Source organism: Protopterus annectens, chromosome 6.part0, assembly GCF_019279795.1.
Source record: "Protopterus annectens isolate FY-2018-M chromosome 6.part0, PAN1.0, whole genome shotgun sequence".
Taxonomy (NCBI): Eukaryota; Metazoa; Chordata; order Ceratodontiformes; family Protopteridae; genus Protopterus; species Protopterus annectens.
In genome coordinates, this window is record NC_056737.1 from 1,983,973,843 (window position 1) to 1,984,001,236 (window position 27,394).

Here is a 27,394-nt window from a genome sequence, read left to right on the forward strand (position 1 = left end):
AGTATCATACGCAAATTCAGTCCTAGGTCTCAGAGGCGGAAGGATGGCTTCGCTGATTAAAGTAATAAGGTCTTCAGCCATCCTTATTTGTTTTGTAGGCATAGAGGCCTGACCATGCAGTCTGGGCATCTGTTTTCTAGGCATGGATCAAGTTTTAGGCCTTGAAGATGGCGTCTGTTTAATATGAAAGTCAGTAGGCCTGAATACACCCACAGAAGCCGGTGCCTGCACAGCGGCTCTGGACCCATCCAAGGTAGAGACATCCGCAGGTTACACAGTTGTAGCATCTCGTGGCATACCAGACTCCAAATGGGTCTCAGTAGAGGCCTGCGAATCTGAATTAGCGGTTATCAGGGGATGCAAAAGCGCCTCACTGAGTACCTGTAAACTGGCGACTAGCTTAGGAGAAGCATCATCGGCAGCTTTGGACCTAGGCGACCTGTCTATCTTTGCGTTTTTTCAGAATGTCTGTAGTTGGATGGCTTACCGAAGACCTATCCGGATAATTGAACAGAGTACCAAAATATTTAGAAGCGTAAATATACAGACTGCGAATAGTTAGTTTAATTAAGGCACAAAACCGACAGCGAGGTGAGTCATGGTCAGGGCCTAGGGAAGGAATACAGTACAAATGAAAAACTTTAGGAGGTATTTGCTTTCCACAAGAAATACAATTACTGACTTTTACTGACATCGGTTTAGAGCAAGATAAAGTTTCCCCAACGGGGTACTTGGCTTTAGTTGAAGACTTCGGTTCTTAAACTCGGAAACGAAAATTTCAGGTGTTGGCCGACCGGAACTTGTGAACTGCTTCTGTTTCGGGCACCGCACGGCAAGAAAGACTGATAAAATGGTGTCGGCTGCATGCTTTATACCCCCGACTACCTGACGTCATGGAAGATGAGACAGCAACTAACGCAGGACCCAAGACTGATAAATCAGGCCGACTGAGGGCTATTGCAAGCAGATAACCCAAATGTGATGACTGCAACAGTGAAACCCTAAGAACATCAGACATTCCCTAACACTGGATGAATAACCAAATTCATCCATGGGCTGGCCCCTATGTCTCTTACAGACAGAAGCAGACAGCAAACCATTCCTAATGTGCCCCCTCACAACTTTTTAGCAACTTCCTAACACCCCCCTCCCCAATTAAAATGCACATGTTATCAGGGGATGCAACTGGGTTGAAATGCATGGCTAGGCTTCTAAAGGCCATGGTGGTCATTAGTCTAGTATATACCTATGAACCAATGAACAAACACATGCAGACTACGGCTGCCACCTATCAGTGTTTTTTTTCTAGACTATCCAGAAATCAACAGATTGTCTGGTAATCCGGAAAACACTGTATAAACACTGCTATTTGTTGTGTCTTTCGGCTTTTTCCGGTTAGGGGTCGCCACAGCGGAACTCCGGTCCGCTAATGATTGGTAATTGATTTTTTACATGCAGAGTTACCAGCCCTGATGCACAACCTTCAACGAAGGTACGCCCATTCACGCACGTCTCCACACAGAAAATGCTCTAGCTGAGAATTGAACCGGACAGCGTCTTACTGTGAGGCGACAACGCTACCTCAGCACCACCAACGCGGGTTATAAACACCGGTATTCTGTTTCAAAAAAGAAATAGGCTATTGGAGTTTGTTAAACTGGTGTACTTAATATGCTTTTTTACAGAAAAGCATAGCAAATTGGCAGAAAGCAGGCATCAGGAACAGAAAGACAGCGTTCCCCATCAGCTGATGTCATGAAGACGTCACAAAATGGGCGGAATCTGGAAGGGGCAGAAATGGTTAAGGTTACGGTTAATGCCGGGGGTGTGGCCTTGGTCAGATTTGAACCACAAAAGGTAGCAACCCTAATGCCGACATACCCCATATCTATCCTGTAGATGACAGGATGTTCCCACTTGTCTTATGTTTTTCCAGTTCTCAAATCATGGATGAGATGATTAGAGTCAATGTTAGCCATTAGAGTTTCACACTTCTTGTGTAAAACCTACAACCCAAAGCTATACCTGTTGCTCTTAACTGTTAAATTTACTCCATTTCATATTTACAACATTCTTCCTGGTGTCATCTAGTGTTCCTCCTGGATTTGCCCCCCACCACACACAAGGTTTCCAGAGTTTAGATAACACCACTATTGTGCTTCTTATACTTGTCACATCTTTCATTAACTCATTGATTATAGCAAACATTGCATAATGCCAGACACTACAGTTTCATACTTATGTTTTAAAAAAAATACCCAAATATCCTGCTGCACCAACTCTTTTTTCAGTTAACATGTAGGGTTAAGGTGCCTACTTGGCAAGTTGTTCCCTGTGTCAATGGTACAGGGTTTGAATCTTTTCCCAAACTTCTATTTTTTATTTTCAAAGATATTTAGTTAACATGTAGAAACATTAACTGGTATCTAGAGGTGGTGCAGAATGAGGTTATGGTATGCACCATGGGTGTAGGACTTGTATACTTAAGCCCATGACAGAGTAGCATCTATATCAGATAATCGAACATTTAAGTTAAGCGAATAACTAAACGATCGCTAATAATCGCACACACATTGAATGGTAGTTTCCACTCAGGGAAACGATGCCGTTGCCCAATGGGGAAAAAAAAACACAAAGTGGGGGGGCTTCACCCCCCCCACCTAAATATACCAACTCAGAGATTGCTCCACATTGAAGAAAGGGCAAACTCCGCACAACGGCCAAACTTGTTTCCCTGAGTGGGAACTGCAGTTCGCAGTTGTGTGTTCGATTAGTTATCGATGTTTAGTTATTAGATTAACTAACTATTCGATCAACTAATATAAACCCAAAGACTATACTTGGTGTCTAGTGTTCCCCCTGCCCTATGTCTTTCCCATAGCAAGACTTTGTTCTAATTTTTTTTAGTGCCTTTATGAGATATAAAGGTTATACCTGGAGTTTAGCGCCCTCCGTATAGCAGGATTTGCTCATTTGTCTAGCAGAGTGTGGAAGTATGACATCGCGTGCACACACACGCACCACCCGATTATACTCAAGGACATACTCACCCATACATTCTTACACATACGTGCCCTACCTATCCTCCTAATTAACACCCCTACTGAGACCTCACCTGCAGACACACAAACCTTACACTACATATACTCAGTGCAGCCACACATGCTAGTGACCCTCTGTCCAAATCGGAGCTTAATACTAAGACTCAAAAAACAAATAAATAAATAATCACAGCTATATATTCATAGGTCTGAATAATAAAATATTAAACCGAGAAGCACTGTTGACAATAGGACAGAAATGTCACTATAGCTTTTGCTCATAGCTTCAAAGTCCTTACACTGCTAGCGATGTGGCCCTCTTTACCTTTCTACTATATCAGCTAACAGGTTACTGTGGCAGAGAGACACTTTGCTACTCATGCACACAGCAGTAACTTCAGTGCATGTAAAATCAAAAACAAAAGGAAAAGAAATATATTTTTTGCAGCACCCCCCCCCCATACATTGCCGTGCTAATTATATATATACACCAACTTGAGTAAAGGTTATATTCAACCCTAAGAATTGTGCGATCTCACACTCGTCTACCATCTGCTTGCCATGCAAATTTTGTTGACTAAAAAAAGATGTCAAGCAAATCAACATTTGACTAAATTTATGGCACTGATGTGCACATTAAAATGTTACGATCAAAATTATGTAAAAGCAGAGACAGATTCCTAAATTAAATATTGTCAGGTTTCATTCAAACCAAACAGGATGTGCGGTAAGGAAGTTGAAAAGAGAAATGCCACTAAAAGGATGACACCATTACCTTATGCCCCTCCCCCCCCTTTTTTTTTTCTTTACACACAACATGCAGTCTATTTCAAAGGCACAGAAATACAATCTCTGAAGATGAAAATTTGTGTTAAAGATGCAGCTGTCCAAGTAATGTATCTTGTTATGATCAAGTACTTGGTTCAGCCATGATATCTCTGAACATAGTGTATTTTAAACAAAAAAACTAATGTCCCATCACATTGGTTTTAAAACTGAACCTTTGCCAGCACATTTGGCAATCTAAACAAGAAAAATCGGATACATTTTAAATGGTTTTTGGGGGAAAAAAAAAACAGCTTAGAATCAATGCTATTTCAGAAAAATAGTACAAGACCAAATGAGGATAACAGTAAATGGATACAGCACAAACTGACCTGTAATGTTCCAACAGGGTTGCAATGACTTCGGATTGGTGGCGATGGTGGCTGTATGGTGTCAGAAATGACAGTTTCTGATAATGCAGCACTGTGGGTATAAAGAATATTTGCATAACTAACTGGAAATAAAATTGTTACTATCCAGCAAAGCAGAAATCGACAGTCAAGAAATGAAGCATCATGATAATTTCTAGGAACTGCTAGAAAATTCCTGAAATTCAGAACTTGAAAATCTCCACCTTCCACCCCCCCCTTTTTTTTGTTAGTAAAACTTAAAAGTCTTCTCCACTTTAACAGTAGACCTGAATTAACTAAAATTGGTCTTTATTTACAAAATCTATTAGACAAAATAGTATCTAAGTCAGGCACAACTTACAGTCATCAGAAGAATATATTTAACCACTGAGCATTTTTCTAAGTGTTTCTAGATTCTGGTCATTTGAAGTTATTTTTTGCTCTTTTTAAAAAAAATAATTTCTCCAAACACATTAATTCATGACATTGTCAGGGGATGCTATGGGATAATTATCTAAATACCACTACATTAAGCTTTTATCCAAAAGAGATCTTACATTTTAATTAAAAAATCTTAATGCAATTTCGTTTTATGCCTTAACATGTAAAAGAAAAAAAAAAAAGATCATGTTTTGTACAGAAGCACAAAATGCTATTAAGTCTGAAATCGCACCAGCATTATTGATGTATGTTTTTGATGGCTTTTATTTAATTTACTATCAACAGAATTGAAAGTCAAACATTTGTTTTCATCTGAATGCATTGTAGCCATTGCAGAAATGCCGTTACGCCCTGAATTCCAAACTAACTTCAAACAGTATCTTTCTACTGCTTCAAGGCATTCTTATCAACTTTTCAGGACAAGGCCTCTTGATAACCTAATCCCACACTCAATTTTGTTTTCCACAACTAAAACAGAGAAAAGAATCACAAATACAAAAATGTTGTCTTTCGGCTTTTCCCGGTTAGGGGTCGCCACAGCAGAACGCCGGTCCGCTAAGGATTGGCAATAAATTTTCACGAACGCCGAGGTGCCAGCTCAACATTCAACCTTCAATGAAGGACGCCCATTTACGCAGGTCTTTCGAACGCCCACCTAACCGCGGGGAGAACATGCAAACTCCCCACAGAAAGCAATACAAAAATATAAAAATGAAAAAATATGTAAAAATATTACTTTTTCCTAGAAGAGTATTTTTTTGTGTTTCACAAAAATACATTATTCAGGTATACATAAAGTATGTCAGCTTTAAAATAAGCATAATTTATTAAATGAACTGCAAAAACAGAACACCCAAACTGCTAAACAATATTGTTTGTATCTAGCAATAATGGACTATTTCTAAGTATTACAGCAAATTTATTTGAATATATCATGACCCATTCTACAAAATGTGCTTAGCGGGTGTGGTTCCAGCTGTCAAGACCAAAAACCAACTTTATCTTCTTGTAATGCAGTTTGCTGCACTTGAGAATCTAAAGTGGTGGTGGTGGGGGGAGGGGGGTCAAGTTCAGTGACAATATTTCTGCATCAGGAGAGAGAGAAAAAAAAACAGGATTTTGCTTCTTATGTACAACTCAATAACAGGCATTTAAGTCCCTTATTGCACTAACTGTCCTGTACAGAAATTCACCATCACACCCAAAAAGTACAGTTTTGTACCTACCATAAATGTAGATGTCCGATAGGAATGCATCTGCAGTCTTCACAAATGGGTTGTCCTGTCGTCAGGCAGCCCTTCGGTCGTCCGGATTCCAAAGTCTGGGTCTGGCTTCGGCTGGTGTCGCACTTCACCCGACGTCATTGCGGCAGTTCTTCGGGTATAAAGGCATCAGCCGACGCCAGTTTCCTCAGTGTTTCTTGCCCCAGATGCCAGGTGCCCTGTTGGATGGCTAAATTTGGATAAATGCCAAAGTTTCCAAATAGTAGAGCAAACACAAAATAAGCATGTATGTACATATATACAAACAAATACACCATAATAGACCCCCCAAGCTAGCTGAAGGTTGGCAAATACCCTGGGAGTACCTCAGAGGGGAAGGAGGGAGGGTAATCCTGACTGCAGATGCATTCCTATCGGACATCTACATTTATGGTAGGTACAAAACTGTACTATGTCCTTCAAGGATGCATCTGCAGTCTTCACAAATGGGTAGAATACCATAGCTAAACTAGGGGAGGAATGAGTAGAGATTATGGTGTAGTTAGGATCCCTTGCAAAACAGCAGTGGCAAAACCAGCTCGGGATCTAGAGTATAAAGGTAAATTATAATGCTTGGCAAATGTATGCACGGAGGTCCAAGTAGCAGCCTCTATAATGTCCTTAGTAGCCACTCCTCGTAAGAAAGCTGTGGTAGTGGCTGTAGACCTTGTGGAGTGAGGCCTGATGTTCTCTGGAGTTTTCTTTCCATGATAGGAGTAAAAATCTAATGCAATTTCCTATCCATTTGGAGATTGTCTGTTTTGAAATTGGTTTTCCTTCCTTCCCTGTTGCATATGCTACCAGAAGCTGGTCAGTTTTTCTATTGGTTTTTGTCCTGTCCAGGTAGTAGCGTAATTGTCTATGCACATCCAAGGTATGTAGTAGCCTTTCTCCCCTGTTCTGTGGGTTGGGGAAGAATGTAGGAAGGTGGATAGCCTGATTTAAAGAGACTCTGGATACCACCTTAGGCATAAATGTAGGATTTGTTCTCATGGACACTATCTTGATGGAAGATCAGGAAGGGTTGCACTGCCATTAATGCCTGTAGTTCAGAGACCCTTCTTGCTGAAGTTATTGCCAGCAGGAATGCAGTCTTCCAGGATAAGTATTGTAATTCTGCTGTTGCTGCTGGTTCGAAAGGGGGAAGTGTCAATTTTTCTAGTACAAAGTTCAAGTTCCATGCTGGTAATGGAGGTTTCCGGGGAGGTTTCACATTTTTAATTCCTCTCAGAAACTGTCTGAGCAGAGGATGCGAGAAGACAGGAGGATCCAAGCTGTATTCTGCTGAAATAGCTGAGGCATGTATCTTGATGGAAGAGTAGGACAGGCCTGTATGGAAGAGTTCTGCCAAGTACTCCAGGATGTTGGCTATGTTCACCAGTGTCACTTCTTGCCCCTTTGCAGTACTCCAAGTGAGATATCTTTTCCATATCTGCATAATTCTTTCTTGTTGAAGGTCTTCGAGCCTCCAGGATTATGTCCTTAACCCTTTGGGATAAATTTGGGTTAATTGTTGTCATGTAATGTTCCAGGCAGTTAGCTGCAGAGTTTTCAGGTTTGGATGCAGGATGTTGAAGTTGTTCTGTGTTAACAGTAATGGGATCAGGGCAGTGTCCATATTTGTTCCCGGACATGCTCCTCAGCAATGGATACCAATGTTGTCTTGGCCAGTCTGGAGCTATCAGAATGATCCTCGGATGTTCCTCTTTGATCTTCAGAAGCACCTTGTGCATCAAAGGAAGTGGTGGGAATGCATGCTATCAGGTTTTTCCAACTGAAAGATAGGAGTCCACCTTCCAAGCAAGTGGGTGGTACGTCCTTGTGCAGAATTTCTTTAGCTGGTGATTGAGTGGGGATGCAAACAAGTCTATTTGTGGTAATCCCCATTCTCTAGTGATGGCTTTGAAGATGTCCGGATGCAGCATCCATTCGTGGGCATCTGTGGTAGTTCTGCTTAATATGTCTGCTAGAATGTTTTCCTTCCCTGGTACATAAATTGCTTGTAACTGAATGTTGTAGCCCAGAGCCACATCCCATAGGGTCCAGTGCCAGCCGGCATAGAGGATATGAGTGTGTGCCTCCCTGTTTGTTGATTTACCACATAACTGTGGTGTTGTCTGTCCTTATCAGCTGACCTTCTTGGAGAAAAGGTTTGAAGGCCTGGATTGCCAATTTTACTGCCATCATTTCCTTTAGATTTATGTGCAGGTGCAGCTGGTCTTGAGTCCATAGGCCTTGAATGCACCTGTCCAGCATGTGTGCCCCCCAACCGAGGTCTGAGGCATCTGCCGTGATGGTTTGTTTTTGTTGGCTTTTGCAGAAGGGCAATCCTGAGTTTGATTGGCAGGCCTGAGCCCACCATAGGAACTCTTTCTTCAGGCAGGGAATCATTGGAATTTTGGTTTCTAGGCTGTGCTTGTGTTGAGACCACAAATTCTTTAGGTACCATTGTAGCTTTTTCATATGCAGCCTGGCATGAGGGACCAGTATTAAGCAGGATGCCATGAAGCCTAGAGCTTGCAGCATTTTTCTTGCAGTTAGATGGTTCTGCTTTGTTAATGCCAAGTAGAGAGGAAGCTGCTCTTTCTTTTCTGCAGTTAGGGATGCCATTTGATTTGATGTGTCCAGTTCTGCGCCCAGAAAGGTTATTCTTTGGGATGGAATCAGCCTTGACTTTTTTATATTGACTGTATATCCCAGGGCTTGCAGCAGGTAAATGACTCTTTGTAGGTCTTCTGTTAGATTTATTTTGTTGTCCGCTTGTATCAGGCAGTCGTCCAGGTAGGGATAGATTTGAATCCCCTGAAGTCTGCATGAGCGATTACTGATGCCAGGCATTTCGTGAACACTGGGCGCAGTAGATAAGCCAAAGGGCAATGCTGAGAATTGATAATGCTCTGATCCTGCAAGAAATCTGAGGTATCTTCTGCAAATTGGTCTTATGGGGACGTGCAGGTATGCCTCCTCGAGATCTAGAGTTACCAGCCAAGACTCCTTGCCCAGCATGGGAAGAAGCTGCTGTAGGGTCAGCATTTTGAATTTTGGAACAATGAGGAATGTGTTTAAAGCGGACAGGTCTAGAATAGGCCTCCATTTGTTTTCTTTTCTTGGTACCAGGAAGAGTCTGGAGTAAAATCCCTTTCCTTGCTCCAAAGGTGGTACCTTTTCCACAGCTCTCATTCTTAGTAATTGAGATATTTGCTTTAGAGCTTCTGTCCTTTGAGTAGGTGGCAGGTTTGGCATTCCTCTTTTGCTTGGTAGAGTATGGAAATGGAACCTGTAACCTTGGTCTATAGTTTGCAAAATCCATTTTCTCTTGTGATGCAATGCCAGTTCTTTGAAAATAAGGTTAGCTTTCCCAAGGGTGCTTCTAGTTGTTCCCTGGTAGGCGGTGCCACCAAGTCACTGTGAATGAGTTGTTGTAGTGGTGGTGGTTGCATCCGTGCCTCGCTGGTTGTTACCTTGCCACTGGCGTCCCCTGTAGGCACCCCTGGTTTGGTTTCTGCCTCTCGAGCGCCTATTCCTGCCTCTGTGCCCTAGAGGAGTCTGGAAAGGACCAATTTTTGGAGGGCCAGTTCCTGCTAAACCTTGGAGGTTGAACTTGTAAGAAATCTTTCACCGTTTGTACAGATTTTGCTTTCTCTTCCATCTTTTAGTACCTGTTGCGCAGGGGAACCAAATAAACTGACCTTGTCCATAGGTGCATCCAAAAGCTTTGATTTGACATGGTCTGGTAATGCCTGTTCTTTCAGACATGCATGCCTCCTGATAACTGTGCCAGTCATGGCTGATCTAAAGGAAGCCTCCAGTGCATCATAGCCACATTTTAAAGAATGGTTACTAACCTGCTGTATGTTATGTACCATTTCTTGAATATATTTCTTATCTAAAGATTCTTCAGAGGACAGCTTTTAGTCAACTGGTCAAGCATAAACTCTTGGTATTGAATCATATGAAATTGGCAGTTCAAAGCTCTAGCTGACAAAGTAGCAGAGGTGTAAACTTTTACCCCATCTCTAAGGACCTGGATTCCCTTTCAGAGGGAGGGGTTTTAGTGGAAGTAGTTGCTACGGCTTTAGGACCCTGGGAGATAGTCTCTGGATCTGCAAAGGAGCCTTATACAAATGGTGATGAGTGTCCGGGACCCTGTAGAAGGAGAAACCCCCACAGAATCTGTTTCCAAGAAATACAGTTTTTATTCATTCTGACATCCGGTTAAATACTGAGGCAAGAAAAACAAAATATTCCCCAACGGGTACTTAGCCAACTTTGATCTCGGCCCGGAAACTCTGGCTTCAGAACTTTCAGAACGCCTAACCTGCACTCGCAAAATTGCTCTGCGGACCATGCGCAAAAAGACAAGAAATACAGTTATTCACTTTTTCTGACATCCGTTAAATACTGAGGCAAGAAAACAAAATATTCCCAACGGGTATCACTTAGCCAACTTTGATTCGGGTCTGAACCTGGCTTCAGAAACTTGAACTTTCCAAACCGCAAGCCTGCAAATTATTTCTGCATCGGACCATGCAAAAAAGACTGAGGATATAATAGTTAGGACTGTAGCAATGTGGAATGAAGAACATCCTATCGGGCTTAGCAGGAGCCGGAGGTAATGAATCAGGAGCAGTGCAAGCATCATTAAATGCATCATCAACAACAGAAAGTACTGGAGGTATAGCTAAAGGCCTATGCTGTGGCAAATGTAGAAAGGTCCTAAGCCTTTTTCTGGAGTCTGAGAAATCTTGGCCCAGCCACTGAAATTGTTCCCTCATAGCATGCAATGTTTCCCCAAAGGAAAATTCCTCAGGAGGAGAGGCTGAAGGGATGGACTCCTCAGCATCAGAGTCTTCGTAAGGAGAATAAGCAGCCTCAGGAGGGTCTGTATGTTCTGAGTCATCAGAGGAATCATCTGTGGATACTGGCTCAGGGGCTCTGCTCTAGGCCTTTTTCTGGAGGAGGAGAGAGGCCCTGTCTGGATGAGGCTGGGCTCCACGAATTAAAGAGATGAGATCCTCAGCCAAAGTAAGCATATGGGAGCTGGTGCTGGGCCTGAGAGAGGGGCTTGGCAGGCACCGTTTTTGATGCTTTGGCTGCTTTAGCCCTGGCAAAGGCCTTAATAGACATTGCTGCAGGAGGCCTAGCAGCTCCACGTGCAGGGTAGAAATATCCAGGGAATGGTATCTGATAAATACTGTGAAACCGCAACAGAAGGTTGGATTTCAGCCGCTTCTACCAGGTTAGAAGAGGCCTCGGTAGAAGGCATGATTTCGCTGAAGAAAGAACCGCTTGCTCGGTTTCGCGAAACCAAGACACTCGTGGTTTTGCTTAACCGCGGTTTCGGCGAAACCGCGGACCGTGGAGTGTCGGTCCTTTTCTTGCTTTTGGTACTTTATGAGTCGGAGGATCCGACAGCATAATATATGCAAAATCGAGCCGAAAATCTGTTCAGCAAACTCCGACCGGCCTAAGCGTCCGTCGGTTAAAAGAAGCACAGGCTAGACAAGCTGCTACGTCGTGGTCTGGGCCTAAACAATGTATGCAATAGGAGTGGAAATCTTTATGAGGTATTTGTTTCCCACAAGATAAACAGTTATTCACTTTCTCTGACATCGGCTGAGGCAAGAAAGAGTCCCCAACGGGGTACTTAGCTTTTTAGAAGTCTTCGAAGTAATATTCGGTAGTAGTAATCTCTGGATCTGACCGACCGGCACTTGCGAACAGCTTCTGCTTCGGGCGCCACGTGGCAAGAAAGACTGAGGAAAATGGCGTCGGCTGATGCCTTTATACCCGAAGAACTGCCGCAATGACGTCGGGTGAAGTGCGACACCAGCTGAAGCCAGACCCAGACTTTGGAATCCGGCCGACCAAAGGGCTGCCTGACGACAGGACAACCCATTTGTGAAGACTGCAGATGCATCCTTGAAGGACATCAGTACAATGCAAACTGTCTACACAGTGGCAGTAAAGGCACATGAACTAAATCATCGAATTCTGTCTCAGGCAGACTATATCAGGCTTCCTTTGACATTTCATTAAGACTCATTCAGATAACAGGGTATTCAGCAAAAAAAAAAAGCACACCCAACACAAACTTTAACCTCAGAGATTCTACTGCAAAAGACTTCTGAATTTGACCCCATAGCTTTAGATGCTTGAAAGCATGTCACTGTAAACCATGGCATATTACAAGTCAATAAATATTTTCCCTATATTTACTTCTGATATATTTTTAGAACTGAACAAAAAAGAATTCTTACCATAACATTCCATCTGTGTTGTTTATCTTCACCAATCCTTGACTGTGGGCTTGGTTCTGAGCCTCAGAAAGTACAGTTGTGTACACTTGCCATAAATGTAGATGGTAGTGTGTGTATTCACTGTTGCAGTCATCACATTTGGGTCATCTGCCGGTAGGTAGCCCTCTGAATACCAGAGCCTTGGATTCCTGTGTCGGATGCAGTCTCTTCCATGACGTCAGGGGTATAAAACATGCAGCCGACATCATTACATCAGTTTTTCTTGCCCCATATGTCAGGTGCCCCCACAACGGGAAGCAATTATATGTTATGGTACCCTCCATCAAAAAGCAAATGCACCAGAAAGCTTAAATACACCAAACAAAAAGGAAAGGTAGAGCCAAGAGAAGTCAGGGGGCTGGGAGGGAGGGTAAGCAAGACTGCAACAGTGACTACACGCGAACATCTACATTTACGTTAAGTGTAGACAACTGTACTACGTTTGTGTTTCACTGTTGCAGTCATCACATTTGGGTAGATACCCAAAGCTACGGAAAGGAGGAGGAAATTGAGAGCATTAGGGCCAGCTATTAAGCCCTGTAAGACTGCAGTGGCAAAAATAGGCATGTGGTAAATGCTTAGCGAAGGTATGTACAGAGCTCCAGGTAGCAGCTTCTAGGATGTCACTGGTAGGGACACCTCTGAGAAAGGCTGTAGAGGTAGATGCAGCCCTGGTGGAATGTGATATTATCCCCTGTGGGGTAGGCTTTCCATGGTGCTCATATCAGAAATTAATGCAATGGCTTATCCATTTGGAAATGGTTTGCCTTGAAATAGCCTTTCCCTCTGCTCCTGCAGCAAATGCCACCAGCAATTGCTCAAATTTTGAGATTTGTCCTGTTTAAGTAAAATCTAAGTTCTGTGTACATCCAATGAATGCACAATCCGCTCCCCCTTGTTCTGTGGATTGGGAAAGAAAGTTGGCAAATGAATGGTCTGATTAAGAGCCACACTGGATACCACCTTAGGCATGAAGGATGGATCGGTCCTGAGAGATACCCTGTCCGTATTAAATATGATGAAAGGCTCCACTGCCAAGAGCCTGTAATTCAAAAATCCTTCTAGCTGAAGTGACTGCTAAAGGAAAGCAGTTTTCCAGGAGAGAAATTTTAAATCTGCAGTAGCAGCTGGCTCGAAAGGAGGGAGAGTGAGCTTTTCCAATACAAAACTGAGGTCCCAGGCAGGGGTGGGAGCTCTCCTGGGTGGTCTTAAGTTTTTGGCCCCTCAGATACTGCTTTAGCAGAGGATGAGAGAAGAGGGGAGGTATGAGCTGAAATGGCTGAAACATGGATTTTTGTGGAAGAAAAGGACAGGCCCTTGCGAAGCATCTCAGCTAAGTATTGTAAAATCTGAGGAATGTTGGGCACTGCTGTGCTCATCCCTTGAGATTGGTTCCAGGCACAGAATCTTTTCCATTTGTCAGCATAAGATTTTCTAGTACTGGGCCTTCTCGCCTCCAAAATGACATCCATCACAGGTTTGCTGAGGGATGGCCAAGGGTGAAATTAGGTGATTAGCCACACTGCAAGATTCAAAGTTTGGAGCTGTGTGTGCAGAATTTTGTTCTGCTGAGACAAGTAAGGTGTCTGAGGCAGGTGCCACAGTGGAAGGTGTGACACTGTGCAGGAGTGGGTACCAGTGCTGGCGAGGCCAGGCTGGAGCAATCAAAATCATTTTTGCTTTAGCCTATTTGACTTTTAGAAGAACTTTGTTGAGCAGGAGCAGAGGGGGAAAGGCATAGACTTTTTCCAGCTGAAGGATAGAGCATCCACTTTCCAGGCTTTTTCGTGATGAGTTCGTGCGCAAAATTTGTCCGATAGCTGTGGGGTGAGGCAAAAAGATCTATGTCTGGGCTCCCCCATTTGCGTGGCAACATGTTGAAAATCAGTGTTTCCAGTTTCCATTCATGGGGGTCCATGAGATTTCTGCTTAGTCTGCTAGAGTATTCAGCTTTCCTGGCAGGAATTGAGCTTGTGGTTGTACATGATAGGTCAAGGCAGTTTTCCACAATGCCATGGCTAGTCTGCAAAGGGGATAGGAGTGTGTATCCCCCTGCTTGTTATGTACCACATAACCGTGGTGGTGTCTATCGTTAATTGTCCTGGATGAAGGTAGTCCTTGAAGGCTGTCAAGTGCATTCTGTACGGCTAGCATTTCTTATTGATCGATATGAAGGTGCATTTGATTTAGACTCCATTTGCCCTGAATGCACTTCTCTGCCAGATGTGCCTCCCAAGCATAGTCTGATGCATCTGTTAGGGTTTGGGCGGCAGGGGGTGGTATAAATGACAGTTCCTTGTTTTGGTGGCAGGCCTCTGCCCACCACAGGAACTGTAGTTGCAGGCAAGGAATGAGGGGAATTATTGTTTCCAGGCTGTGACAATGCTGACTCCATAGACTAAGTACCACTGAAGTTTCTTCATATGCAGTCTTGCATATGGAATTAAAAGAATGCAGGAGGCCATGAACCCCCAAGGCTTGCAGTACTTGCCTTGCAGAAAGTAGGGATTTTGTGGCCACCTGTTTGAAGTAAGTCACCAAATGAATTTGCTTCTCTGGCGTAAGGAAAGCCATCTGGGCAGTTGTATTCAAGCTTGCACCCACGAATGTAATTTTTTGAGAGGGTACCAGTTGTGATTTCTTTTCATTTACAGTGTACCCTAGACAAGTTAGAACACTTTTTACAAACACTAGATGGTTTAGAAGAGTGTCCTTGTTTTCTGCCTGAATTAGACAATCGTCCAGGTATGGATATATTTGAATGTTTCTTTGCCTGCAAAATGCAATTACTAGAGCCAGGCTTTGAAGCGGAGGTATCTTCTGCAAGATTCCCTGATTGGGATATGCAGGTAAGCCTCTTAAATCTAGAGTTACCAACCAGGCATCTTTCCCTAGCATAGGAAGTAACTGGTAAAGAGTCGGCATCTTGAATTTTGGAATGCCCAGAAAGGTGTTTAGAGTAGATAAATCCAGAATTGGATGCCATGATTTGTCTTTTCTAGGTACCAGGAAAAGTTTTGTATAGAAACCTTGTCCCTTTTCCTCTTCTGATACTGGTTGAATAGCCCCCCATGCTCATGAGGGAAAGTACTTGTTTCTGTGCCTCTGCCCACTGATTTGGGGGCAGGTCTGGCCATCCGTTTGGAATTGGCAGCATGTGGAAATGAAATCTGTATCCCTGGGATGTTATATTTAAAACCCATCTGCCATGGGTTATAAGTTGCCAGTTTCTTGCATGAAGAGACAGTTTTCCCCCCAAAGGGTGGCTAAAAGGTAAGTGCTTGGTAAGTGTAAAGGGAAGTCATTGAGATTGCTTACCATAGGGAGAGATGTCTTGTTTCCAGATTTGGAAGAGTAGGCACCCCACTGTTTTGTTCTGAAAGCCCCTTGTGACTGAAACCTGGAGCCTTTGGAATGTCTGGGTTTGACTTTAGCGGCTCTCGAAGGAACTGGAAAGGACCAGTTCTTACTAGGCCAGTGCCTACTAAATCTTGGAGGTTGCACTTGTAAGAAATCTTTCACAGTTTGCATAGATTTAGCTTCATCTTCCATCTTTTTTAAAACTTCTTCAGCCTTACCAAAGAGATGGTCCTGTTGTAAAGGAGCATCTAACAATTTTGCTTTAACATGACCAGGCAGATTTTGCTCCGAGCCAAGCATGCCTTCTTAGCACAGACCCAGTTACAGCAGCCCTGCAAGAGGCCTCCAAAGAATCAAAACCACATTGCAAAGTATGTTTTCCAACTTGTTCAGATGAATGCAATAAATCCTGTAAATCTTTGTTTTCCACACAGTCAGAAATTTTCTGTTTAAGCAGTCCCACGATGTGCTGATATTTTAGCATATGAAATTGACAGTTTAAAGCCCGGATTGCCAAGGTAGCAGAAGTGTAAACCTTCTTACCCCATCTATCCAGCGCCCTGGAATCTCTATCAGAAGGGGTAGGATTTTTAGCAGTAAAGCCTTAATGCCCTTAGGACCCTGAGAAATGGTTTCAGGATCTGCAACAGGATTTTTGAAAAGAAATTTGTGGGAGTCAGGAACCCGGTAGTATCTGTCTGGCTTACAAGGCAGAGAATCAAGAGCCATACTAGATTCTGAAAAAACATCAACAATGTCTAGAACAGAAGGTATAGCCAAAGGCCTATGCTGAGGAAGAAGAAAATCCCCAAGTCTCTTTAGGTTCAGAGAAATCCTGACTTTCCCAGTGGAAATATTCCCTTAAGGTATATAAAGTTTCCCCAAAAGAAAAATCCTCGGGGAGAAGCAGAAGGAATTGAAGCTTCTGCATCAGAGTCCTCATAAGTAGGTATAGACAATTCCTGGTCATTAGAAGAGTCAGAAGAAATAGAATCCTGTTCAGAAGATTCATAATCAATGTCTTACCTAGGCCTCTTGGGAAGGGGGTGATGGCTACCCCTGATCAGAGTAATTAAATCTTCAGCCATTTTAATCATTTGTTTTTTAGGCATAGGGGCCTGCACATGTGGCCCAGAAGTCTGTTTTTAAGCATAGGTTGAAATTTTGGCCTTAGTTTTGAAGATGGCGTCTAATATACAAATCTGTAGGCCTGAAAACACCCTCAGAAGCTGGTGCCTGCACAGCAGCACCGGACCCTTCCAAGGTAGAGACATCCGCGGATTCCATAATTGAAGCATCTCGCGGCATACCGGACTCCGAACGGGTCTCAGAAGAGGCCTGTGAATCAGAAGTAGCAGGTATCAGGGGCTGCGAAAGCACCTGAGTACCGGCAAACTGGCGACTGGCTTAGAAGAGTCGGCAGTTGGACCTCAACGGCCTGTCTTTCTTTGCGTTTTTTACGTATTCTGGTAGTCAGATTACTAACAGACATTTATGGATAATTAGAGCGTGAGCCAAAATATTTAGAAGCAAAAATATACCGATGTTTGATGGTGCGCTGATTAAATAAAGCACAAAACCGACAGCAAGGTACGTGTTGTGGTCAGGGCCTAGGCAAGGAATACAGTACAAATGAAAATCCTTATGAGGTATTTGCTTCCAAGTAATGCAATTAACTTTTACGGACATTGGTAAGGAGCAAGAAAAAGTTTCCCCAACGGGGTACTTAGCTGTTTAGTTTAAGACTTCGGATCTGAAACTTTCAGGAGTCTGCCGACCAGCACTTGCGAACTGCTTCTGCTTCGGGCACCGTGCGGCAAGAAAGACTGATGTAATGGTGTCGGCTGCATGTTTTATACCCCTGACAACCTGACTTCATGGAAGAAGGGACAGCAACCGACGCAGGACCAAAGGCTTTGTTAATCAGGCCGACTGAAGGCAACCTGCCAGATTACCCAAACGTAATGACTGCAACAGTAAAACACGAAGAACATCCTGCTGTAGAGCCTCTGCCCACTGATGTGGTGGTAGGTCTGGCCGACCATTTGGGGTTGGTAGGGTGTGGAAGTGGAATCTGTATCCTTGGGAAACTATATTCAGAACCCATTTGTCCTGGGTAAGGAGATCCCAGTTTCTTGCATGCAGGGCGAGCTTTCCTCCTAAGGGAGCATGAAGTTGAACAGGGCTTGGAAGGGTTAAGGTTAAGTCATTGTGCCACTTTTCCGTAGGGTGTGTCTTACTACTCCCTGCTTTGGAAGTGGGAGCCCCCCACTGCTTAGGCCTATGCTTAGCCTGAGACTGTAACCTAGGTGGTCTGCTTTTCCTGGGTTTGGACTGAAGGCCTGGAAGAGGCCGGAAAGGACCAATTCTTTGAAGGCCAATGCCTACTAAATGTGAGAGGCTGTACTTGCAGGAAATCTTTAACAGTTTGCATAGATTTAGCTTTTTCCTCCATCATTTTGAGGACAACTTCTGCTTTGTTGCCAAACAGGTGGTCTTTGCTTAAGGGAGCATCCAGTAATTTAGCTTAAACATGACCTGGCATGTTTTGCTCCTTAAGCCAAGCATGCCTTCCAAGTACAGACCCAGTGACAGCAGCCCTGCAAGATGCTTCTAGAGTCTCAAAACCACACTGCAAAGTACGTTTACCAACTTGTTCTACAGAATGCATTAAATCCTGTAATTCTATGTTCAGCAGAGTCAGGAATCAACATCATTTTCTGTTTTAGTCCCATAATATGCTGCTGGTACTTTAACATATGAAACTGGCAATTTAAAGCCCTAATGGCCAAAGTAGCAGACGTACATACCTTCTTACCCCATCTGTCCAAGGCTCTAGAATCTCTATCAGAAGGGGTAGGGGTTTTTGGCAGCACTAGCCTTAATGCCCTTTGGCCCTTGAGAAATGGTCTCTGGATCCGCATTCGGATTCTTCAAGAGGAACCGGTCAGGTACTCTAATATCGGTCAGGTTTTCTGGGAGCTGGAGGTAAAGTGTCTGGGGAAAGGCTAGATTCCAAGAAAGCGTCATCTACAATGTCCAGAACAGGAGGGATGGCTAAAGGCCTGTGTTGAGGGAGGAGTAAGAATGCCCTAAGCCTCTTTTTGGAGTCAGTAATCCTGGCTTTCCCAGCGGAAATGCTCCCTAAGAGTGTGCAAGGTTTCACCAAAAGAAAAATCTTCTGGAGGGGAAGCAGAGGGAATGGAATCCTCTGCATCAGAATCCTCATAGGTAAAGGGCAAATCCTGGTAATCGGAACAAACATCAGACTCCTGATCAGAAGAATCAGAAGGAAAAATCAGTTCTAGGTCTCTTACAGGGGGAAGGCTGGCTTCCCCTAATTAAGGTAATAAGTTATTCAGCCATTCTAAGCATTTGTTTTTTAGGCATATGGGCCTGAGCATGCGGTTTGGACGTCTGTTTTCTGGGTGTGGGTCGGGTTTTAGGCCTGGATGAAGATGGCATTGGTTTAAAATGCAAGTCTATAGGGCCTGAATACACCGTCAGAAGCCAGTGCCTGCACCGCAGCTCTGGATCCATCCAAGGTAGAGACATCCGCAGGTTCCATAGTCAAAGCATCTCGTGGCATACCGGACTCCGAATGGGTCTCAGTAGAGGCCTGCGAATCTGAGGTAGCAGGTATCAGGGGCTGCAAAAGCACCTCACTGAGTACCAGCTGACTGGCGATTAACCTAACAGAAGCGTCGTTGGCAGTTTTGGATCTATGCAGTCTGTCTTTATCCTTACATTTTTTCGGAATATCTGTAGTCTGATTGCTTACCGAAGCCATTACTGGATAGTTATACAGAGTACCAAAATAATTTGCTGCAAATATAGCCCGACGACAAATAGTTCAGGGGTTGAACAAGACACAAAACAGACAGGGAGGGACGTTGTGGTCTGGGCCTAAGCAAGGAATGCAGTACGAATGAAAATCTTTGAGGTGTTTGCTTTCCCACAAGTAATGCAATTAACTTTTACGGACATCGGTTAAGAGCAAGAAAAAGGATCCCCAATAGGGTACTTGGCTTTTTTGAAAACTTCGGTTCTGAAACTCGAAAACGAAAATTCCAGGAATCGGCCGACCGGCACTTGCAATCTGCTTCGGGCACCACGCGGCATGAAAGACTGATGTAATGGCGCTGGCTGCATGTTTTATACCCCTGATGTCATGGAAGTAGAGACAGCATCTGACGCAGGAATCCAAGACTCTGGTATTCAGGCCGGCTGAGGGCTACCTGCAGGCAGATAACCCAAATGTGATGACTGCAACAATGAAACACTAAGAACATCCAACACTGACGATACAGCTTGCACTTTCCAAAAACTCTCCAGACAAGCTTTACCCAAAATGCTCCTCACTAAATTACCTCAAATCGAGTTTGCAAACTACAGTGATAGATGAGAAATAATAGATAATCGTGTGTTCCTATTATGAAGCTAGTCTTCTGGAATATTTGATCTACCAAGAGTTCTAAAGGCCGGGGGAAGGAGGGAGGGAATGTCAATGATTAGTGAAGACCGACACAGATGGAACGTTATGATAAGACAACTTATCTGATGTTGTCAAATCTTCACATAATCCTGGACTGTGGGACAGTCTCTCTAGCTACCCGAATCTTGGGAGTTCTCATGGAAGAATATTCCAGAGCACAGAGCCAAATGAAGCATGTCCCCCCAGAGACCTGGTCCAGTTTGTAATGCATAATAAAAGTATGAGGAGATGCCCATTGTTGCTGCTGCACAAATCTACAAAAGCTCTGGCATGAAAAACTGTAGATGCTGCTATAGCTCTCGTTGAATGTGCTTTTACAGGACCTGGTGGGTGAAGACCCTTTCTGTTGTAAACAAAGGTGAAACAGTCCTTAAGCTATTTCACCAGGGTAATTTTAGACACTGGACTGCCTAAAGACACCGAAGAAAAAGCAATAAATGGTTGGATTTTCTAACATCCTTTGTTCTGTGAATGTAGAAACGTAATTGCCTGTGTACATCTAGTAAATGTAGACAGTATTCCCCTTTATTGGAAAAAAGACTGGGAGATGCAAGATCTGGATACTTGACTCTGAAACCTTTGGTAGGAAGGAGGGATTTGTCTGGCGGCAGACCCTGTTCTTATGAAATACCAAATGGGGGTTTGCAGGGCAAGCATGCATTTCAGATATTCGCCTGGCAGAAGTGATAGCTATTAAAAATAAGGTTTGCCCGGACAAAAATTTTAAGTCACGAGTTGCTGAAGGTTCAAAAGGGGGAGAAATAAGACTGAAGTGCCAAATTTAAATCCCATGGGGCAAAGGGTTCTTTATATGGAAGTCTGAGCATTAGGGTTTCCTTTCAAAAAGACTTTACAAAGTTTGTTGACAAATGAACCACTGAAACCAATATGGAAATTAGATATCGCAGCAAAATGCGCCCAAATCATAGAGGCTGATGAGCCAGACTCAAAAGCTAAGAACTTTAAAACTTTAACAGGTGCTGAGCATGGGTCAAGATACAGTCTAGCGACCACTTAGCAAACTTAGTCACTTGTTATGGTCCAATTTTCTAGTAGAAGGTTTGTTGTGGGCTAGAATGATGCGTTAGACCAGGGAGGTGAGAGGGATGCCTGGCAATTATGGGAACTGGAGAAGCCATGCAATAAACTTGAGATGTAGATGCGAATGAACCAGTCTCTCCAAGTGGGACAACAGGTCTGGAGCTGGGTCCAGTACCCAGGGTTTCCGAAGCAGATGAGGCCATAGGAAGGGAAACCATACCTGTCGAGCCCAGAATGGGGCAATGAAAATTATTCTGTTCAACCTGTTGGCTTTCTGGGACATATCAGTGGGATCTGAGGAAAGGGATACAATAGACTTGGGGGGGGGGGGGAGACAATCATGAAGGAGTGCGTCTCTAGGTGACTCCCCTGGGGGGGGGGGGGGGGGATTAGGACAATAACTGCTGCACTTGTTCAGAGGGGGATGCGAACAGGTCACAGCAAGGTTAGGCTAAGTGACAGAATATCTCGTCAGTTACCACTGGATTAGAGACCACTTGTGAGTCATGAGGATCGTTCTGCTCACTGTCTGCAATCACGTTGGGGCTCCCCGGAATGTGCATTATCAGAAAGTGGTCAGAGGAAATCACCTATTTCCAATCAGAGTGCTTCCCGACAAATGGTACAATCTGGTTCCCCTTGCTTGCTGATGTACCAGACTACTGACATTGTCTGTACTGCAATTGTTCCCAAGGGGGGGGGCATCTTGAAACGCCTGCAGTGCTAAGAGCACCACCCTCATCTCTAGAACACCGATAGGCAAGTTGGCCTCCAGCTAAGACCAAGTGCCTTGGACAGTCTTTCCAAAATAATGCCCCCCTATTTGGGATGCATTCATGGTCACTATGGGTTGGGGTTGAGGAGAGAGAAAGGGACGGCCTGATAATATTTCGTTGGAGTGAAGCCATCAATTTAGGTCTTCCTTGCAATGGATTGGTGATCACAATCAGATGGGACATTGGTTGATTCAATAAGGACCACTGGGAGGCTAGAAGCCATTGAAGAATTTGCATGGGATATATGGCCAAGGGAACTAGAGTGACAGATGCTGCCATTGACCCTAAAGCCTGTAGAATGAGTCTTGCTACTACTTTCTTGCTTTGAATGACCTAGCTCACTTGTGATCGGATCCTCTGGAGTCTTAAGTGACACAAAGCCTATGACTGTTGAGCATAGCTCCAATGAACTCCAGGTGCTGGGATGGTTCTAGATGGGATTTTCATAGTTTATAGAAATTCCTAAGGTGGAACAAAAGAGAAGAGTTTAATCTCATGCCTTTAGGAGCTGACACCTGGTGGGAGCAGTAAGAAGCCAGTCATCTAGATATGGAAACTCTCTGAATCTTAGCAGTCTGAGATGGGCTGCTACAACTGCCATACATTTGAACACCCTGGGGGCTGTGGTGAGACCAAAGGTTAGTGCCCTGAACTAGTAGTGACTGGCTCCCAGCTGGAAGCGCAGGAATCGTCTGGACCGCTTGCCAATTTTTATACAGCAATACGATTCCTGAAGATCTACTGAGCACATCCAATTTTTCCAAGAACAGACTGAACAGAGAACATCTGGTATATGGTTTGTTGAACAGATTTGTTCAACTGACTGAGGTCCAAAACCTGTCTCCAGTCCCCTGCTTTCTTTGGTACTAAAGAATCTTGAGCAAATTCCAGATCCTCACTGGTGTGGTGTGACTGCCTGGATGATTCTGGTCAGGCAGTTTTTGAATTTATAAGACTGCAGCCTCCCTGTGACTGGGTGGAACGTCCGTGATGATTCTTGGTCTTTTTGGTTGTTCTGAAAGGGGGATGTTGCACCTCTGGTAATGATCCTCTGCACCCATTTGTCGGTTATTTCTAGCCAGGCAGATTGGTGCAGGTATAATCCTCAGACTGCCTTCAGAGCAAGGCAATTGGGCCTCCTTTCAGGAGTGGTGATAGGACTTATCAGAGAAAGTCTCTGGAACCCTGATTCTGCAGGCCATTTCTGCCTCTTGAATGGCATCTTCCATTATTACTCCCTCCTCTGCCCAAGGGGAAGTCTGTGCCAAGCGAGTCCTGGAAAGGTCCTAGTCTTTCTGAACCACAGCCTACCACTTCTGATTCCTGGAATAAGGCCGCTGAGGAGTGTAAAAGCATACACCCACAGCAGAAAGTGTCTTCCCATCTTTCACATCTGGCTAGTATCTCTAACTTTGGGACCAAACTGGTATGATCCGTCAAATTGAGCATTGAGGAAAGCCTTAAATATCTCCACGAAATCATATAAACACATCCAGGTGAGTTTCCTGATGGCTACACCTGAACCCACTGCTAGTCATCCCTTCGGCAGCATGAGCAATTAGCCTCATGGACGAATTGGAAACTGATTCTAGAGTGGCGAGCTGAGAAGCAACTTTTTCTCAAATTCCTTCAGCTACTGCTCCTGAAAGAGTATCTGAAAACTCTTTAATCAGATCTCTTTGAAGCCAAATCTCTCCATTTTCCTAAACTCTCCGTTAGGAGGATGGATAGTAAGACTTTCATCAGCAATCTCCTTTTTATTGGCTGCCGCAACCACCATGGTGTCTACAGGAATACCTTTGGCCCAGTGTTGCTTATCTTTAGGGCCAGACAGAATGCAATCAGACCTCTTGACGATCAGCTTGTTAGAGTAAGGTATCTTTGAACCCGCTGAGCAATCAACTTAAGATAATCAGTGGGCAGAGAAATCCAAGAGGTAGAGGACTGGGCATGAAAAGCATTGAGGTATATCAGACTCCTCTGAGGACAGTTGAATGGCAAGTCCAGCCACCCCTCTGAGGATTTCTGGGATGTCCCTAAAGAAAACATCTTCAGGGGGTGAGTTAGGGAAATCTTCCCCTTCATCAAAATCAGTATCCTCTGTGAAGGACTCTTCAGGGGAGTCCAAGTGGTTCCTCTTGCACTTTTTCTTCGAAGGTCCTCTTTGTGGGTAAGCTCCAAAGAGGTTTCCAAAGACAGTCTAACCTGACAGGTTTGGTCCCGAGACTTGTGCCATCTGCCCCAGTAGAGACTGGTGGAAGCTCCAATTGAGGGGATAGGCAATGTTTGGTCTGACAAGGAAAGGCATAGACTGTTTGCCCACAGTGGACAAGGACCTCTCCATTGCCTGGAAGGCAGGTTCCACCCTGTAGAGGGATGGGAGCCTGGAACCAAAAGACTTTTCAGAACCGTGGTCCCATCCTGCAACAAAGCCACCCCTGACACAGAAGCCAGGGCCGAGCTTATATGTGCCAATGCACCAAGGGCATGGAAAGCTCTGAAAGTATTGAAGTTAATCCCTGCCCCCTGGAATAGGCAATGAAGCCCCACCCCAGGTGGTCTCCACTTCAGAGGAACTGGTAGAACTCGGGTAACTATCAGTGTCAGAGAAAGAACTCTGGCTGGTACCAGAACAGTCAAAACCAGAAAGGGCCACACCAGGGGCTCCAAAACCAGCTGGAGTCAAAGGAGGAATATGCATGTGGGTAGAAGGCAAGGTTCCAGAGCTGACAAGGCTAGGAACAGAGGATGAAGGTAATCCTCTCACCATCAGGAGCTGGTCCACTAGTCTCATAATAGCCAACTCTGATAAACTCTTGCTGGAGTGAACAGAGGCCGACAGAGACCTTGGTGGCAGTCCCTCCAAATACAGACTAGGACGGTCTGCAAATGGATCTATCGAGGGGGAGTAGGTTGTATGGGGTAAAACTATTACCAGAGGATCCTTTGGTTCCAAGTGATCAGCTGGTACTGAAGGGAGAGTTATCTGCACGGATACTGGTACTGAACAGGTCAGTGCTGATGGCACAGAGGGATGAGAATCTTGCCTCAGTGTTGAGGAGGCTATCGGCACCATGGGAGACTTGGCCATTTTAGAAGGGAGTTGTCGGAATAGAGTGCCTCTGCTTTTTAAGTTTAGAAGATGACGAAGAGGAGGAACTGGCTTCTCAATTTGTTTTTGGGATCTATCAGGGTTCTCGAACTGAACCCATAACAGATCACACAAATCTTTCTGTAGATGGACCGCACCGAGTCAATACATAAAAAAGTGTGCCCATCTGAGTTAGGCATCTTTCTGTCACTTTTGGCACCTCTTGAAGCCAGAGGTCCTTTAGAGGGTTTGTCAGACGTAACAAAAAGTAAGGCCATCTTATACACAGACACATACATGGACTTAAGTACAAGGAAAGAGAATTTTTTTTTTTTTGTTCTTTCAATACATCATAGAAAGGGAAAGTAAAAGAAGAGGAAGGGAACTACCAATGACGGTATAAAGAGGTTACCCGAAGGTAAAATGGGAGAAAGTATCAACCAATGGTACTCGAGACTACCTAACTGTAAGGGAGAGAGAAAAACACACAGAAAGATATCTACAGGAGCGGGGTAGTATAGATAAAATTTAGAAATCGGATAAGGAAGAAAAATGGACAGAAGAAACGCTAATGCTCAATAGATTGGACAGAAAGCGTCTGGCACTACGAAGCAGCAAACAAGATCTGAGGTAATTTGGCAAGGAGCAGTGTGTGTAGAGCTTGGCTCGAGAGTTTTTGGAAGCCGCGAGCTAGAACAGCAGTCAAGTTGGTTCAGAGGCTCAGAACAGAGTCAAGGATTATGTGAAGAGTGACATCAGATGTAATATTTTTGGACATTACTGTACTGAGTAGGAGTTCACCACAGCATGCAAAAAAGAAAATGTAGTACAAAATGTCTGACTGTCAAAGGCTCATGAACAAAAACTACAGAGACCTATATTTCAAAGGTTACATTCCCTGCTGTCTTAAGATGTCATTATGAAACTTTCAGGTAACAGGATACTTGGCTGCAATGCTAACCACATAGCTTTCAGTGCAGCACACCTCTGGATTTGACTTCACAGCGTCAGCGACCTGAAAGCATGGCCGCAGCATGACAAATGAAAATTTACAGCAGTTTTACTTCTGTCATAAGAACTTAATACATGCATTTTGGACATTACTTTTACACATTTCGTACATATGTCAAATAACCCCCCCCCCCCCCAAAGCTGGAAATCAAGATTAATGCCAGACTGACAAAAGCCCTTTAAAATGCTAGATGCCCTCTGAAATGCTAGACTTTCTGGCTGTATACGAGATATCATATGCTGAAGGCAGTTTGCAAAAAAAAAAATATGAGTTTACATAAGAGACTTCACTACAAAGCAGACTGCCCAAATGTAATGGGAACTTTCTAAAAGGGTATACTACCTTTTACTGATAAAGGATCATATAAATGCAATGGCTGTGCTGCTACATGGCAGACCATACCCCCCCCACACACAAAACAAACCATATCAATAATCATTCAAAAGTGATCATGTAACTGCCTCTTCCTTTTATACACAGCCTGTCAACACCCAAAACAAAAAAACAAATGGCCACTTCTGGCTTTCTTGTAATGACTTGGTGTGTCTGCCAAAGGTGGTGACAGCAGTCAGTAATACATTTCTACTTACTCATATAGGGCACTCCCCATGCCTGCTACTGTCAAAATAAAAAAAAAATGTATGGTGCTGTGGGAAGTGTGCACTGTTACAATTGCCCACAGAGCAATCTGGTTTGCTGCAGAACAAGTGAACACTCAATCACAGCAAATGTTATTTCACACTGGAGCTTTAACACAATATGCTCTATCCAAACCCAGCCCCAACAATGATCACTTTATTGTGATAACTCTGCCTTTTGCTTTCATCCACTGACTGCACCACCGAACAGATAAGAGTCTGCCAATAACACATTTATTATTTATTTCCAGTATGATAACCGGGGAGGTCCGCTGGACCCAGAGGGCCTGTTTTCAGTGGAGGCCTGGGGAGAAAAGCCCCGCATTACAAATATTTCAAGCATACAATTATAGATACAATTATAAATGTCATTAGCAAACAAATGAAAAATTCTTATATAAGGAGTTGTACCGTGTTAAAAAGTCAACAAAGAAAGAGAAAAATGGGGAACAAGTTAACAGAGAGAGGGGGTATTGAAGAGCATGGTGCTCATGTAAATGTCATCCCCTCCACCTACGGCAACACCTAATAAACACACATTCTAGTATGTACAATATTTACAAAGTAATCAATCGGATTCAGAGCAAGGAAGCTGTGGCGGAAAAAGAAATTATATAAAATAATGAGTATGAGCAAGAGGGAGTACATGCATAGGTGAAATTAGGAGGAGTTAGGTGGGAAGAATGCAGTTACATTTCCAATTTTGTGAGAGGTGGGAGTGGAGCTGAGATTTGAAGAGTTCAAAGTCTGAAGTGATTCTAAG

At 43.9% G+C, this 27,394-nt stretch overlaps 1 protein-coding gene across 1 annotated transcript in view; it reads right to left on the bottom strand.

Moving 5' to 3' along the window:
* Positions 1-4,138: 4,138 nt before the first annotated feature.
* Positions 4,139-27,394, bottom strand: part of LOC122804039 (interferon-inducible double-stranded RNA-dependent protein kinase activator A homolog A-like) — a 544,788-nt gene continuing 521,532 nt past the window's right edge. Inside the window, exon 4 of the mRNA XM_044073716.1 lies at positions 4,139-4,289. Coding sequence (XP_043929651.1) covers positions 4,139-4,289 — 151 coding nt within the window. The remainder of the gene's footprint in view (positions 4,290-27,394) is intronic.